The 15,274-nt window shown below is 43.4% G+C and overlaps 2 protein-coding genes across 4 annotated transcripts in view; one reads left to right on the top strand and one right to left on the bottom strand.

Moving 5' to 3' along the window:
• Positions 1 to 7,646, top strand: part of LOC117583591 (ell-associated factor Eaf) — a 116,050-nt gene extending 108,404 nt beyond the window's left edge. For all 3 annotated transcript variants that reach the window (XM_034271980.1, XM_034271981.1, XM_034271982.1), the window contains 3 exons: positions 1,787 to 1,878; positions 6,472 to 6,669; positions 6,739 to 7,646. In XM_034271980.1, coding sequence (XP_034127871.1) covers positions 1,787 to 1,878; positions 6,472 to 6,669; positions 6,739 to 7,609 — 1,161 coding nt within the window. In that variant the 3' untranslated portion in view covers positions 7,610 to 7,646. The remainder of the gene's footprint in view (positions 1 to 1,786; positions 1,879 to 6,471; positions 6,670 to 6,738) is intronic.
• LOC117583593 (histone-arginine methyltransferase CARMER) lies at positions 2,950 to 6,142 on the bottom strand. Its single transcript, XM_034271983.1, has 5 exons — positions 5,508 to 6,142; positions 5,108 to 5,442; positions 4,476 to 5,034; positions 4,012 to 4,422; positions 2,950 to 3,945 (listed from the first exon to the last, which is right to left on the bottom strand). The coding sequence occupies exons 1-5, from the start codon at positions 5,707 to 5,709 to the stop codon at positions 3,857 to 3,859; spliced, it is 1,596 nt and encodes a 531-aa protein (XP_034127874.1). The 5' UTR covers positions 5,710 to 6,142; the 3' UTR covers positions 2,950 to 3,856.
• Positions 7,647 to 15,274: the final 7,628 nt, after the last annotated feature.

Here is a 15,274-nt window from a genome sequence, read left to right as displayed (position 1 = left end):
CAGAACAGAATTGATAGCACCCCCTTTCCCACTCCACCCTCCTGCCACACAAAATGATTTGAAACTTGTTCCGGGCTTTAATTGAATATAATTGAAACGCCAAGGCTAAATCGAGTTGAATTTGAATATTGCGTATACGCAGCGATTGACAAATGGTGGAAATTCAATGGCTGCGCCTGCCAGCAAAACCTGTTCGGTGGCAGTGGCAAATGAAGAGTCAGTGGCGGTGGCAACTCATTGGTGGGCAAGTCACGAAAAACCTGGAGGCAGAAGCAGCAGAAACAGCAGAAAAAAAGTACATGGCCCACACATCTGGCACAGACGGCCACAATTGTGTGACTCTTACGTGTATGTGTGGAGTCTGCTTTGCTGTTGTGTGTTTAGGCATTTATTTATGTGGCAGGATGTGCCTGGCCGCTGTGGTTGGCTGGCCGCAAAAGAATTATGTGGCTACACCCCCCCCACTAATTGCGCCAAGTTAAAACGAAAAGTGTGTGTAGAGCTCTCTCTACGCAGTTAATGTTGTGGCACACACACACACACACACATGCACACATGCTCCCACCATAGATGAGTGGCAACCACGTGCGTCTACAATTTACGCCGCTTAAGTAGCGCCAGTTATTTATGTTTATGATTACGTTGCGGTTCGCAGAACCTCCCAATGCTCTCTGCTGCTCTTGTGGCCAGGCTGCTTCCTGCTTGCTCCCTCTGTACGCTGTGGCAGGGATATGCCTGCATGTAAAACCTTCTTAAATTTTGTGTGGCATCATCGATGCATGCTCTGCAGTAAACGATCCGTGACCACAATTGTTTGTGGGCTAAAAGTTGTAAACAAATCGTTAATCATTTGGCGTGCAAGGCCAAGCTGGGGTAGCAGCGAAAAATTCAATTTTCAATTTGTACAAGGACATGCGAGCTAAACAAGGACGCAATCAGTTGTATGCAGTTCTGCCCGTGCCCCCAAAACATAAGCCAGCATAAAAGTGGGTCAACAGCGATGTCGCTGCCGCTGCCGCTGCCTCTGCTGCTCTGCTGCTCTGCTGCTATCCTAACCTTCATCATAAAGCGCAGCATAAATGCAGGCGCATAAAAAGTTAAAAGCCAAAGAGTAGGAAAAAGCGTGTCAAGGCGAGTGGCAAGTGGCCAGTGGCAAGCAGAAAGCAACCCACATGGTGACCCAGTAAATAAGCGTCCGTGGAGCGGAGGGGCGTTTTGCAATTGGGCCACTCGGGCAACGGCAAGGACGAGAACGCTGACGCGGCCCGGGACCAAGACCGGACCCGGACCCGGGCCCCTTATCAGTGCAGGCAGCAGGCAGCTGGCAGCTGGCGGCACGCTCATTCGTGCGGCATCGTTTTGCTGCTCGTGCGCCTTGCTCCTTGCAGCCATGGCAGGCAGGCAGGCAGGCAGTCAGCCAGTTGCATTGTCCGCACCCACACAGTCGCATTTGGCACCGGGCCGGCACCGGTTGATAAAAACGCTCCAGCTCGTGCTGCACTCCCTTAATACCGCCGTGTCTCCGATTCCGATTCCTTCCCTTTTGTGCAACATGAACACGCTGGCGCTCAACTATTACGTGGAGCGTAGTGAATACGAGAGCTTTGGCGGTGATGGAGAGGCCAGTGCAGAGGGAAACAGTTCCTCGCGCTCCTCCACACCGCCGACAGACAACAGCCATTCGTATATCCATCAAGTACGCTAAGTTTACAACCCGAAATTTACCCCTAATCTTTCCCTATTACCAGTCACTAATCAAAGGAGTTTTCTCTCTTTTTGTTTGCAGTCCCGGAAGTTCCGCTGTACCTATCCAAATTGTAGCTTCAAGGAGCACGATGAATCGAAAATGAAACGTCACATTAGTATCAATCATTTGAGGTAAGTAAATCAGAAATTCCATTACCATACCCCCATCAGTTTTCTCTCTCTCTGGTGTGCTGTGCTTCGAGAGTCCTTGGCAGCCAGGCACAAAAGCCCCAAGTGATGGACACACAGCAACACAAAATGAGCAGCAAGTGGATTGGGCCTTGACTTAGCCTGCACATATCAAAAGCGCTGCTCGTGGCTCTCGGCTCTTGTCACTCGGCTTGTACAGTGTTGCCTCAGCCTCAGGCGACCTTCTGTAATCGTTCCCAGAAGTGCACTTCATCGAGTTCCGTTTCACTGTGTGCCCAAGTGGGTTCGTTCGTTCGGGGCGCTCAAAAGTAGAACACTTGTACATAGCAAGCGGGTCAAATGTGGCATGTGTGTGTGCATGCTGCCTCCCCCCAGATTACTTTGCGCACTTGCAGCAGCACCAGCCAACGATGAGTGTGAGACACGAGTGTGCGGGGGCCCGTCCGCGACTGCGCTGCACTTTTTGGGGCCAAGGTCCCACAAGCCAGCAGCTCCCCCACACACACATACTGAGCTGTGACACTTGTAAATCTCGTTTCCTATATAAAGGCAAACACCCCCAAGCGCCCAAGTCCGACTCGGTGGGGGATGGGAATAAAAGTGCACAAAATAAAAGACACTTTTCGGGGGAATTTTTTGTGTTGTTGCTGCTTTTGCATTGACATTGTTGTTGTTGTTGTTTCTCTCTTCTGCATAGTAATATGCGCGACATACATATATGTATAGTATATATTTAGGTTGTATAGGTTTATGCTTAAATATTTCTGGTATTTGTATGCATTATTGTATGAGTGTGTTGGGTTGGGTTGGTGTTGTCGTTGTCGTTGTTGCTGTTTGCTGTTGGTGGTGTGATTTGTGGCTTGACTACGCTAGAAAGTACAGTACGTACACATATGAGATGCACAGAGAATGTATGTAAATGTATGTATTATGGAGTAGTTATGTATGCTGTAGACTACGTGTATATCTCTAGTTATATTTATATAGATATAATGCCAACAATTCGCTTGGCAGGCTGGCAGCGTTGTAGGATCATCTATGATGGGACTTTTGTAGCAGGGAAACTCAAAGCCAGAACATACTAACACAATTCATGTTGGTTTTTTGTAAGCATAATTGATACATTTATAATCTCTAGGCGGGAATCAGTTTTTATAAATAAAAGTATTTGTTTCTTTTTAATGCTTGACTTATCCACTAAATCCTATGAGCAAATTTCCTTATAATTTCACAAAACTAAAATATAAATCGCTCGAGGCAAACGCAGACAAAAAAGAATTGAAACTAGCTTGCAAGAGGTACACACAATTCAATTCAATACAATATAATATAATATAAGATAACACACAAATAGATACAAATACAATCAGAATATGTTACGAGTTTTGTTCAAAGCTTTCAAAGACTGCAATTAGCAATTGGCAAACTGGCATTAACTAAGAATCAATTAATTCCGAATTATTCATTCAGCTGCAGTCCCACACACGAGTTGATTAAATATCGTTATTACATTTTACATACGGTTAAAAACACTAAATACTATGGGCTAAAATTAGCTTATGCTTATTGAATATGCTGCGTGTGTTCTAAACAACTACTTTTTAGTCTGCCTTGCTTTCTTGATTGTTTCTTTTGTTTGCGGGTTTGCTGGTTTCTGGCTGGGCTTCCTATTTCTTCGCTACATCCGATCGGTTTTTAAAGTAAATGAAAAAATAAATATTTAGGCGCATAAAATAGGACAGTGGAGGAGGCGGGAGTATAAAGTTGCAACTACATTTCCAGAGTACAAAAAATATAATTTACAACTTTTCAATAAATAAACCTAACCATAAAAAAAACAGAGTTATAACAAAACAAATCTTACAGAAACAGAAGGAGTAGAACCGGTTGCAATCGGTTCAGTTAGGGCGCGAATTTATAGCAAGGAGCATTGCCAGCATGTTGCATGTTTACCGTCAAACTAGTGCGGATGCATGAGTCCGTGGGTAATGTCCATGCTGCCATCACCGATACCATTGACACCAAGAGCACCATTTAGCATGCTAGAGGCTAAACACACAAAGGGATTAGTTAGTTAAAGAACTTTCAACTTTCATAATGTGTTTGAATGCTTACAATTTCGCGAGCCCTGCGTATCGACCTGTGTCCAGTATTGTTCAGACGGGCTCTGCGTACTAGTCCCCGGCGGCGCCTGGACCGGCGCCCCCGTGTACCGAAAATACGGATTCTTAAGATCCAAAGTGTTGCTCGATGATATCAAAGTGCCCTCGATGTGCAGATCGATGGTGACATCGTACGACTGCCGCCGATTGGCCTCGAGCAGCACCCGTCCCGTCAGCGTCTGGCCCTGCTTGATGAAGATGGGCATGGGCAGCAGGCAGCGCACCTGGTACCAGTGCGTCAATGGAGCCGTCGGTGAGGTGGAGAGCCAAACGTTCTGGCTGCTGCCACTGAACTCAACGTCGAACCAGAACGCCAGCCCATGGCAGATGCCAGTTTGGAGTATTTGGAATTCCAGTGGGATATCTAAACAACAGATTTTTAGCTAAATTATAGCTAAAATTAGGCAGGAAACATACCAATAAGATGGAGATCATCCTCCTTGTCGTTGAGGAAATCGCAAACATGCCTAACAGACTTTGCCATGCAGATTCGAATGTCGAAAGTGTCCACAATCGGCTGGCGGAAGTACTCCTTCATGCCCTCCTTGTGCAGGGTGGTGAGGTCGACGCCATGGAAGGCCGACTGGTACCAGAAATTTGCCTTGTTGTACTGTTCCGAGTAGAGCGACTCGTCAGAGAAGGGCGCAATGTGGAGGTCCCCGTGTGTGGGATACATTTTGCCATTGGGCTTGAGCCACTTCCTCGCATGCAGATAGGTCTCCAGCATGCGTTCGTTGTACAGCATATAGCCCATGGGTTCCGATATGATGACATCTACTTTCTCGGGCAATTCGATCTCCTCGATCTTGCCGGGTATCACAGAGATCTTATGCTGCACGCTGTTCGATTCGACCAATTGCTGCGCATACTGAGCCATATTCGAAGCCTCAATGGCATACACCTTGGCCGCGCCAGCCTGCACGGCAAAGAACGACAAAATACCAGAGCCAGCTCCCACATCCAGTACGATTTTATCCTGCAAAGAACAATATTTATGGCGTTGATTAGCGGTTGACTCTAAGCTGATGCACGACTGTTAGTGGACTGACTTGGAAGTCGACTGCATTTCCCAGAATGGCCCTTTGGTACGTGCTCGTTCTCACATAGTCCTGCATCATGTTCTGCTGCTGGCTCAGATAGCCGTAGAACTGGAAATACTGCGATGCGGAAGACTCCTCGGTACGCTGCGAAAACACAGACTTGGGCCTTAGGTGTTTCACATTCTCCACCACCTTGCGGAAGAGCTGCTGGTCCTGGTCGCTGGCAAACCTCAGCACCAGGTTATCCGACTCCAGGGTGACTGCATAGCTACGTCGGCCCAGCTGGGCCGCGTCCGTGTCCGCCGCTATCATGTACTCCTTGAGCACATTCTCCCGGTCGGCATCTTAAATGGGAGAACACAAATGATAGTGGGACGCCCAGATGGCAGACAGGACAGCTGATAATTACCCAACACTATTCGCAGCACAATGCCCTGGGAGTCGTAGCTGCAGAGCAGCGTGCAGCTGCCCTTGTATTTGTTGGTAAATTCGAGCTTTTGCTCGTCAGCGATGGCGCTAATTACGACGCCGCTGAACTGGCAGTTGCTGAGCGGGCAGAGGGCGGCGGCGGCGGAGAACTTCTGGTGCTCCTCAGGTCGTGGAGTGGACATGCTGACGTAGACTGTAGAAGTGCTGGCGGCGCGTAGGAAAAAGGGTGATCACAATGTTTCGCGCTTGTTAATTGACAATGTAGGCCGTGCGACACGGATATACACACACACACACACACACACTCAAACTGGCGCAAGCACAGACGGGCACAGACGACGCGCAAATTTTTTTTTTCGTTCGCTCGTTGGCGGCAGCGGCGGCGACGGCGACGACTGCAAAATTTTCCACAACAAAAGTGCGATTGCTTTGTGGTTGGCTGTCGGCTGGCAGCTGGGGAAACACGCGCGTTGGCTGTCGGACAATGAGTAATGCACTTCTGGCGCGTTCTGGGCTGCGTCTGTTGCAAAATCGATCACTTTTTGTTGATTTCGTATTGATTTCCACACGGGAACGTGCGTTCTTTTTGCAAATTTTTGAACAGTGTGACCGCGGATTTGCCAATACGCGAGAATACCGCCTGACCTACAGAAATATACCGAAAATATACCGGATAAAGAACGAACTTAACCTACTAAACACACTTCTATTTAATCGGTGAACTGAAACTCCTCTTAGGATTCCTCTTGAACATATCATATGCAATAGATATATAAATTCATAAAATAAAGTTTAAACAAAAGCGGCCAAAGCATAATCCGATGACGCTATCGATAGCTAACAGCAGAACTTCGGCTCCGGAACTGGTTCACTTTCCCTGTGAATCGCAAAACAAATAACGGTCGTAATTATTTAAATGGAATTTTCTTCGGTTGATTTTGCAGCAAAGAGGAGCCCGACTCTGGGGACTATGACTCCTGCAGCGAGCACGAAGAGGATTTCTACTACACAGACGATGACGGCGATGATGAGTTGGTGAAAAAGCCTAGTCTAGCCTCGGAGCCAACGCTCAGCCACCGGGACATGGCACGTCCACCGCACGAGGATCCCGAATACCAAAAACTGATTGTCGGGAACTTCAAGTGAGTGCGAATGAGAAGAGAAGAATATTAATTGTGACAATATTACTTATTCCCCTCCCTCCCTTACAGGCAAGGACGTGCTTTGCATAATTATAACCACCAAACGCATCAGCAGCAGCTGACGACGGCACATCACAGTGGGGGCGGGCGGGGCATGCACCACATAAGCAGCATCCCGAGCAACCAGCAGCAGCAGCTGCAGAACAACAACACCAGCTGCACACCGACATCGCACCTGGCCCACCACAACTACACAAGTGGATGGCCAACCAGCAGCCCGGGGGCGAACACGACGGCCATGCCGTCCCCGGTGTCCACGCTGAACAAGCACGCTCGCACATCGTCTTCTCGTCCGTCCCACTCGGTAGCGCCATATCCATCACCGACGTTCGTCCAGCAACAGCAGCAACAGCAACATCACCGGCACAGTTCTTCTTCAAGCAACAACAGCAATCCGGTGAGCCCGGTCATCCACTGCAACAGCAGTGCCAACAATATGCTGCAGCAGCTGTCGCAACAGAACGTGACGGTGACGGCGCACGCGCACCACAGCCAGGTGCAGCTGTCCAGTGTGACCATAACGCCAAACTATCATCCGACCCAACAGCAGCAGCCCCTGCCACCGCACCAGAGCCAACAACAACCACAACACCAGGAACAGCAGCCGCCGCATCCGCACCAGCCACATGTGCGCGGCCAGCAACAATCAACTGCCAGCAACAACCTGGTTGCAACCAACAACAACAACAACAACAGCATGCCTCTGCAGCACGTTGCCGTGCAACAGTCTGTGGGCGTAGCCAAGCACACGCCCAACTCCCCGAATCGTCGCACGCGGGGCGAGAACAAGAAGTGCCGCAAGGTGTACGGCATGGAGAAGCGCGACCAGTGGTGCACTCAGTGCCGGTGGAAGAAGGCTTGCAGCCGCTTCGGCGACTGAAAGCGGCAGAAGTCGTCGACGGAGGCGGTCAACCAAGCGTCGGCGTATCTGTCCAAGGCAGCAGCAACAACATCCGCAATCACAACCACAGCCACATCCACATCTACATCCACAGCAACAAATGCAACAACAACAGCAACCACAGCAGCAGCAGCAGCAGCAAAGATGACAACAACGATCGTGAGACTGGCCGCCGAAGTGGCTGCCGGCAAGCAGCTGCCCGCCGCTCTCACGATCAAAACGAATCGGCGTTACGGAGGACAAGCACAAGCCCACCACCACCACCACCACAATCACCACCAGAATCAGAATCAGAATCCGAATCGCCACCAGAGCCATCACCATCCGTATGGAGTGACGGCCAACAGCAACACGATCTGCAACAGACCCGTGCGCATCCGCAGCGTGGCCACCTCGGTGATAGTGGCGCCCATTTCGTCAACGTCAAACCCCACCAATGCTGATGGAGTAGAACGAGGAGGAGCAGGATTAGGAGAAAGTGGATCCGAGGCCGACAGCGAGGAGCAGGTGGCTGCTGCCAATGGATTGCTGGCCTGGAGCCGGGCTGCTGCCAGTCAGCAGCAGCAGCAACAGCAGCATCCGCAGGTGCACCACCAGCACCAGCAGCCCGTGCTCATGCAGGGCTAAGGCCCCCCGATCCATTGCTGATCCCCTCTCACTCAGTTGTTGTAGATTGTTGTTGCCTGCCACGACATGCAAACAAAAAAAAAGCAAAAGCAAATGAAAAAATGGTCTCTTACATAATTTTTACTCTGCATGGAATGTGCACCTTAACACGTAACGGTATCTCTTTTGTTGTTGTGCTGGTGTTGCCAACTGCCGTGCAAATGTTGCAGACATTTGTGCCCCGGGCAACATTTGCAATCTACAATAATCTAATTATTATTATTATTATTATTATTATTATTATTATTATTACTATTGCTACGCGTAACTATACATTACATACATATATACATACAATATTTATTTCTAAAAATGACTTTGTTAATTCTTATGTTAGACACAAAACAAAACCAAGAAACACGGTAGACGGTAGACGGCAGACGATGCGATGGAACCAGAACCCGGACCCATGTGCCCGGGATCCCCAACGGGCTACAGGGGTCGGCTGTTCGATTTTTATATACAACAACAAAACACAAAAAACCATATGAATGTGTGTATGAACATTGAACATTACAACAAACAAAAAAAAAGCAAAACAAAAAACCACAAAAAAAGCGGAGGAACACAACATAAACAACAACCAAGAAAGATGGAAGGAAAGAAGGAAAGAAACAAACAAACAATATTTAAAGCAAATATACATTTGATTTTTTAGTTTTAAGGAACTCTAGTAAATTTTTTTCTAGTATTAAGTGCAATTTCTGTTCTACTTCTTGCTCTAAAAAGGAAAAACCAACTCAAAACAAACAAATCAAAATGGAACTACAAAACAGAATATTCAAAACGAAAATGAAAAAGAGAAAACGAAAACGAAAACCTAAAGATATGCATATTACGAGTAAATATTCAAGGCGTTGCATCTACACACACAAACACCACACACACACAGAGACAAACACATTGTATAGGCATAGAACAAGAAATAGTTAAATTACTTGCATAAACATAACCGTGTGGAATGGAACTCAATCCAAGAACAGTTTAAACAATTCGTACTTGTGTTTTACGCTAAGAGTTAAGTATTAATCGAATTCATGCAAACAGCGGCAATAGTTAAACACACCAGCTAAATATTCTAGTTAGTTAAGCACCCAACCACAGTCCACATACACCCAAGAGACCCCCCGACACACTGAAACAACTATAGAACAATTGCCCCGAACCAAATCCGAACCTAAAACCCTAACCCAAAACAAAGCTACCCCACGCGCTAATAAATAGCATATAGACACATAAAGCAAACTTAAACTTAAACTGTAGAGAATTTTAAACAAACCAAGCAACAAACAAACCAACAAATAAACCGACAGACAGACAGACCTACAGATAGATGATACAAAAAGGAGGAAGGTCTTCTAGTAAGCAGTAACAAACCGTCAAAATTTCTATTGGAGCCAGAAGGAAAACGTTTTTCAAAGCATGTTCAAATTTTTACTACGTTGTTAAGTTGATATTTTCGAAAAACAAAACAAAACAAACACACAAAAAACAAACGAAAAATGAGGAAAATTTGTCTATTAATTAATTTGTAAAGAACTTATGACTAAAATCTAAGATTAAAGGAAAACAACAAAAACAAAAACTTTTTGCGTTGTGCGAGCAACTATTGTGAATTGTTCAAATTACGGTATAAACACATACAATTACAATGACGTCACAAAAAGACCCCAGCGAGAAGGGAGACGAAATGATGAAATGAAAGAGGAGAGAATAACTTAATGAGAGAAAGCCAGAGATTGAGATTGAGAGGAGCATAGCCGGAACCCGGTAGCCGATGCCGATGCCGATGCCGATGCGGATCGGAAACTTATATGTAGACGATGAAAAAAAGAAAGAAAATACACAAGGAATTCTTAACCAAATTGGAAGTACAAACTAAAGTCTAGAATATGTATATATAGAACCCATACACACATACACATACACACACACACACAAACACGCGCATATAAAGAAGCAAAAAACGAAAAACAAAGCCCCTATATATCTATATATGCATATACATATACGAGTACATATATTTTTCGAATTAAGCGCCGGTATAGAGTCGCCGATTCGGCAGAGCATAGAAGCCAAGAAGCCAAGAAGCCAAGTGCAATGGGACAAACAAATTCGATGTCGATGGGACACCAGGTCGAGATTTTGTCGAGAAGATGAGGCAAATTTGAGCTTAAGCAGCCAGCAGCCAAGCAGCTTTAAACATTTTTTTGTAAGGCAAAAACAGTAAAGTGAAACAAAGAATAGAAAAGAGGGAAAAAAGCAAAGCAAAGCTGAAAGCGATAAACGGAAACGGGGAGCGACAAATTTCATTGAAATTGTTTGCCGTGATTTGAATGAAATTCATAATGGTGGCCATTTTTGTGTAATGCGAAAAAGTTTAACAACATTTTTTACACTTGTATTTCGTTTTTATTAACTTTAAGTTTAAACAAACCCAAACACACACGAACACACACAAACACATACAAATTATAAATAAAAGCAAAATATCGATTAAATTGTAAAAGGCAAAACTGATGAAAACGCAGGAAATACAAAAACATTTTAATTGCATAAATAATTTTTGTCTGTGTCGCCCCTTCCCCGATATGAGGGCGAAACCTATTCTTTATTACGATTATGATTACGATTACACGAGTATGATTATTGTTATCATTATTACCATTGTTTTTCTTCTGCTAATTTTCGAGCACCACACTCACACAAACACGTACACAATCCCACACATACGTATGTAGATAAGTAGGTGCACTCGATCTATTTCGTTGCGTTCTGGAAATTATTTACACTTAAGTGATATTTTTAGAGAAAACAAAAGGAAGATGAGAACTATCCATTATTGTATAATTATCGCTAATATTTCTTACTATTTTACGTGTACGATATGAATATCAAAACCATGCCACGAAATGAGCAAGCACCGCACGGGTATCCTCAGAACACCCAGATAGCCGACACCCAGATAAATCTAACCCGCAGCAAAACAGATGAACAGAAAAAGCGACAGCAAATGAAGCATAAAATAAATGAGAATGAAAATGAAAATGAAAATGATATCATAAGCGATGGAAGATGGAAGATGAAAGATGGCAGAAGGGCAGTGGAAGTGTCAGTAAAGGTCTGGGCTTTAATCCATCAAGATTAATTCAATAGCGAGAAATATGTATTTCTCTTTAATTAATTTTTTCATGAAAAGAAAACAAAACACCACAACAAGAACACCCATTTTATTAAAAAATATACAATTGTTATTTATAATTAAACAAAACAAAAAAAACCAAAAAAAAACCACAAACTGTTTTCATTTAATTTTTGATTTTCGATTTCAGTTGACTTTGAGTTGTTCTCAGTTTTAAATTTGATTTTGATTTGAGCAAAACGGTTTCCGGATACACAGAGACGGCCCCAAGACATCAGCATTTCTCGAACAGTCATGGTTTCTCCCACGGTCTCACACATAGAACAGATCGAATCGAAATTGAAATCGAATCGAATCGTAATAGAATTGTATACCTTTCTACTTTCTACTCATTGATATTGATATTTAAATGTTAGTTAGCAGGAGCCACTGTCTCCTTGGACGAGCGATCATTATGAGGTGAATTTTGAGTTCTTCTTCCGACAGAATATATAACCAGAAACAACAGCAACAACAACAGAATACGAGTATATATATATCTATGTATTATCGGGCATATTTGCCCAAGTGTACGTGAATTGTATGTGTAAGCAGAAACCATATGGAATATGCATGTAGATTGGAAAATACTTATGATATTTCTTCTAATATTTATCGTCGTTATTGATGTGTACACATAAAAATTAACTCTAAGATATGATTGAAAGGGAGGATCAGAGAACAGAGCAAGAGTAGGGGGGGCGGGGTTAGGGGTTGTCCCTTGTGGAGACGATTAAAATTTGATTAAAATTAGAAATCTCATCGGCAGCTGGCGGTCGGAGCATGTTCCGACGCAGCGATTGCTGGTACAGCGCGGTATGTTGCATCCACTAAACGATAACTACATAAGTAAATGTACTTGAAATACATTATATACATACATATACATATACATATACATATATATACATATACAGTACAGTACAGATAGGTGTGTGTATAACTAAGGCAAAGAAGAATCGGTGCGGAATCGGTGCCATTCCATAACCCAAATTACTTATTGTACGATTAGAGGGTATGGGTAGGCGCTTGAATTGAAATTGGAGCCCTTTTTTGACCGTTACTGCGGCCCTGGGCGTTTCCGTGTGTGTGTGTTGGTGTTCATTTTTTGAATAATTGGAAAGCGAAATTAGTTTTAACATAAAAATTGCATTCAATATAAGGCTGATTTATTTGACTTGTTCATTTTTGATATACTCACACGAGAACACACACACACACTCTCGCATATCAGCCAGGCAGGCAGCGAACGGTGCTAAAAAACACTTGGAAAAGAAAAACAAACAAAACCATTGGAAATTCCATTTAAATTTAAGTGCATTATGTCGGTTAGTACATACAATTTAGTGAGTATCAAGCAAAAAGACTTGCGCATCATTTACTTAGCTGCGTATCCATTAATCTCATTCACATGCCATGATTTCTCCTGTAAAACTATTACTCCATGCACCCCATTTAACCATCCATGGCAAGAACACACGGCAAAGAGCTGAAGAGCTGGAGACAGCTGAAAGGGCAGCAATTTCCATTGCATGCCCCCAGGCGTCGCAAGCGAAACGTTAGTGGTCTTCCTGTATGCGTTTTTAATATGATTTTTTGGCCAAATGAGTTAAAGAATAATTAAATAAAAATGCCTGCAATGAGAGCTTAGATATAGCTCTCCTTTAAGCCCAAAATAAATGAGAAAACTCCCAGGGAAGACCACTGTTGTTGGATATAGAGGAACGAATGATAACTGCTTTACACTGCCAGCAAGACACGCTCACGCCCGAACGATTCATTCATTCATCGCCTTCTCAAAAGTCTTGATGCAATTCTGATGAAAGCAATAAGCTGTTTATACAATCAAAGTCTTTCTACTGCGAATAGTTTCACACTTCATGCATTGCATCGCATTTCACCCAATCCACGAATCAATCAATCAACAATATTCATGTATGTATACATATGACATATGAACATTCTTGTAAACTGACTGAAACTTCAAAGTAAACCAAAACTAAAATACGAAGGGAGATATTGTATAAGGAGAAGAGTTAAATCATCTGAGAATGGAGGAGAGGCCTCTGAGAGCAGCTAAATTGTTGCTTAAGCTAAGTGAAAGCGTAAATTAAATTCAATAATAGTTTTTAAATAAGTTTTTCTACCCAGGCAGCAAGTATGCAGTTGTTGTAACTTTTTTACAATTTAAAATTTATGATAATTGGCAAGACAATTTTGTTGTTAAAACTGAAACTGAACGAAAAAGGCAAAATTCAATAAATTGTATTCAATTATTTTGCATTGATTGGCGCACGGATAGAACCACAAGATGTCTTCAAAATTGGCTAAATGTAAACTTAATTTCAAGAGACTTTTAGTTCTGGGCATTTCCCAACCCCAGCATTTTGGCAACTCAGACAGACGTCGCAAGTAAAATTAATATTTAAAATTAAATAAAAATGAATACCCTAACACTTAAATATTGTAAAATTAACAATAATCGGTTTAGTTGATCGTGTTTTGTAAGATCTAGACGATATGAGAGATACTTTGAATGACTTGACTTGACTTGATTAAATTTAGACGTACGCTCGTACCCATAAGGGGCACACCCCAGCCCCAGCCCCACACCCCAGCCCCACACCCCACACCCACCACCCACACAGCACACACCCCAGCCAGCATTCATCATTGCCATGTTTCCAACACTTTTGCAGTAACTCATCGTGTTTGTCTATATAGTTCGTAATCTATGAAAAATGAAAAAAATCTCTATATATTGTTGTTGTGTCTACTAATCTATAGAAGTTTACTTCCCAATCGGATTGAGATTGTGAGACATTATGGTGTATGTCTATTGTATGTTAAGTTGAATCGATGGCATCCCATCCACATCCCTGTTTTGTTTGAATTGTTGACTCTTGTTTGCTGTTACATGAAGATACTCATCATAAATGATACTTACGCCCTACTAGAATAGTTAGAATAGAACATACTCCAAAAGGGAGAGAGAGCAGAGAGCAGAGAGCAGTCGCAAAAATGATCACCGCATGACAAGGTACAAAAAGAGAGGAGCACCCACACAGACACAGAGGGGGAGAGGGGAGGAAAGCCGACCCTGGAGCAGGTGAAAGCTAAGCAGACACAAAAACACACACAAGAACACACATAGTAAGAGTAATTAAACAAGTTAGTATAACTGAGTTTGCATTTCCAAAACCGAAAAACGAAAAAACCAAAACTAAACCAAGTAATTAACCAGCAACTAAGTGTCGTGTATATTCCATGTTAAACTTACAGCAGTATAAACAAATAATTAAACATTAAACATACATATATTATATATGTACATAATCTAACCCGATATATGATGAACAGAGCAGCTCCTTTCCGATGGCAAGTGACGAATGTTCATGCATACATATACCTATACATATATGCAAGTACTCCTAGACACATACTACATATACAGCTACAGATAAATAGATGTGCATAATGAATGTAAAGCCATAAATATACATACATGTATACAGTTGTCTCAATGTGAAATAAGCTTAAACCAACTACAACCACAGAAAATGTAACCAGAAACTAGCCAAGCCCAGCACTGCAACAACCTAACACCCGAGGACCCAAAATGTAAGCAAAACACTTGTGACCCCTACTCCCTACCTAAAATACCTACCATACTAAACAATACATAAATACATACTGTACTTAATCGTAAAGTAGTTACAGAGCAGCAGAGATGTTTGACACTTCAATTGAACATTGGTGAGAATCGAGTACCTATGAAACTGACAGAGATACATAGA

The sequence above is a fragment of the Drosophila guanche genome, unplaced genomic scaffold, assembly GCF_900245975.1.
Source record: "Drosophila guanche unplaced genomic scaffold, DGUA_6, whole genome shotgun sequence".
Classification (NCBI taxonomy): domain Eukaryota; kingdom Metazoa; phylum Arthropoda; class Insecta; order Diptera; family Drosophilidae; genus Drosophila; species Drosophila guanche.
Note: the sequence above shows the minus strand (reverse complement) of the source record. Positions and strands in the feature narration are given on the sequence as shown.

Coding starts and splice junctions, on each gene's coding strand:
- LOC117583593 (XM_034271983.1), bottom strand. CDS start 5,709: ATGTCCACTCCACGACCTGAGGAGCACCAGAAGTTCTCCGCCGCCGCC. Junction 5,443..5,507: donor TGTGCTGCGAATAGTGTTGG/GTAATTATCAGC, acceptor CTCCCATTTAAG/ATGCCGACCGGGAGAATGTG. Junction 4,423..4,475: donor GGATGATCTCCATCTTATTG/GTATGTTTCCTG, acceptor TCTGTTGTTTAG/ATATCCCACTGGAATTCCAA.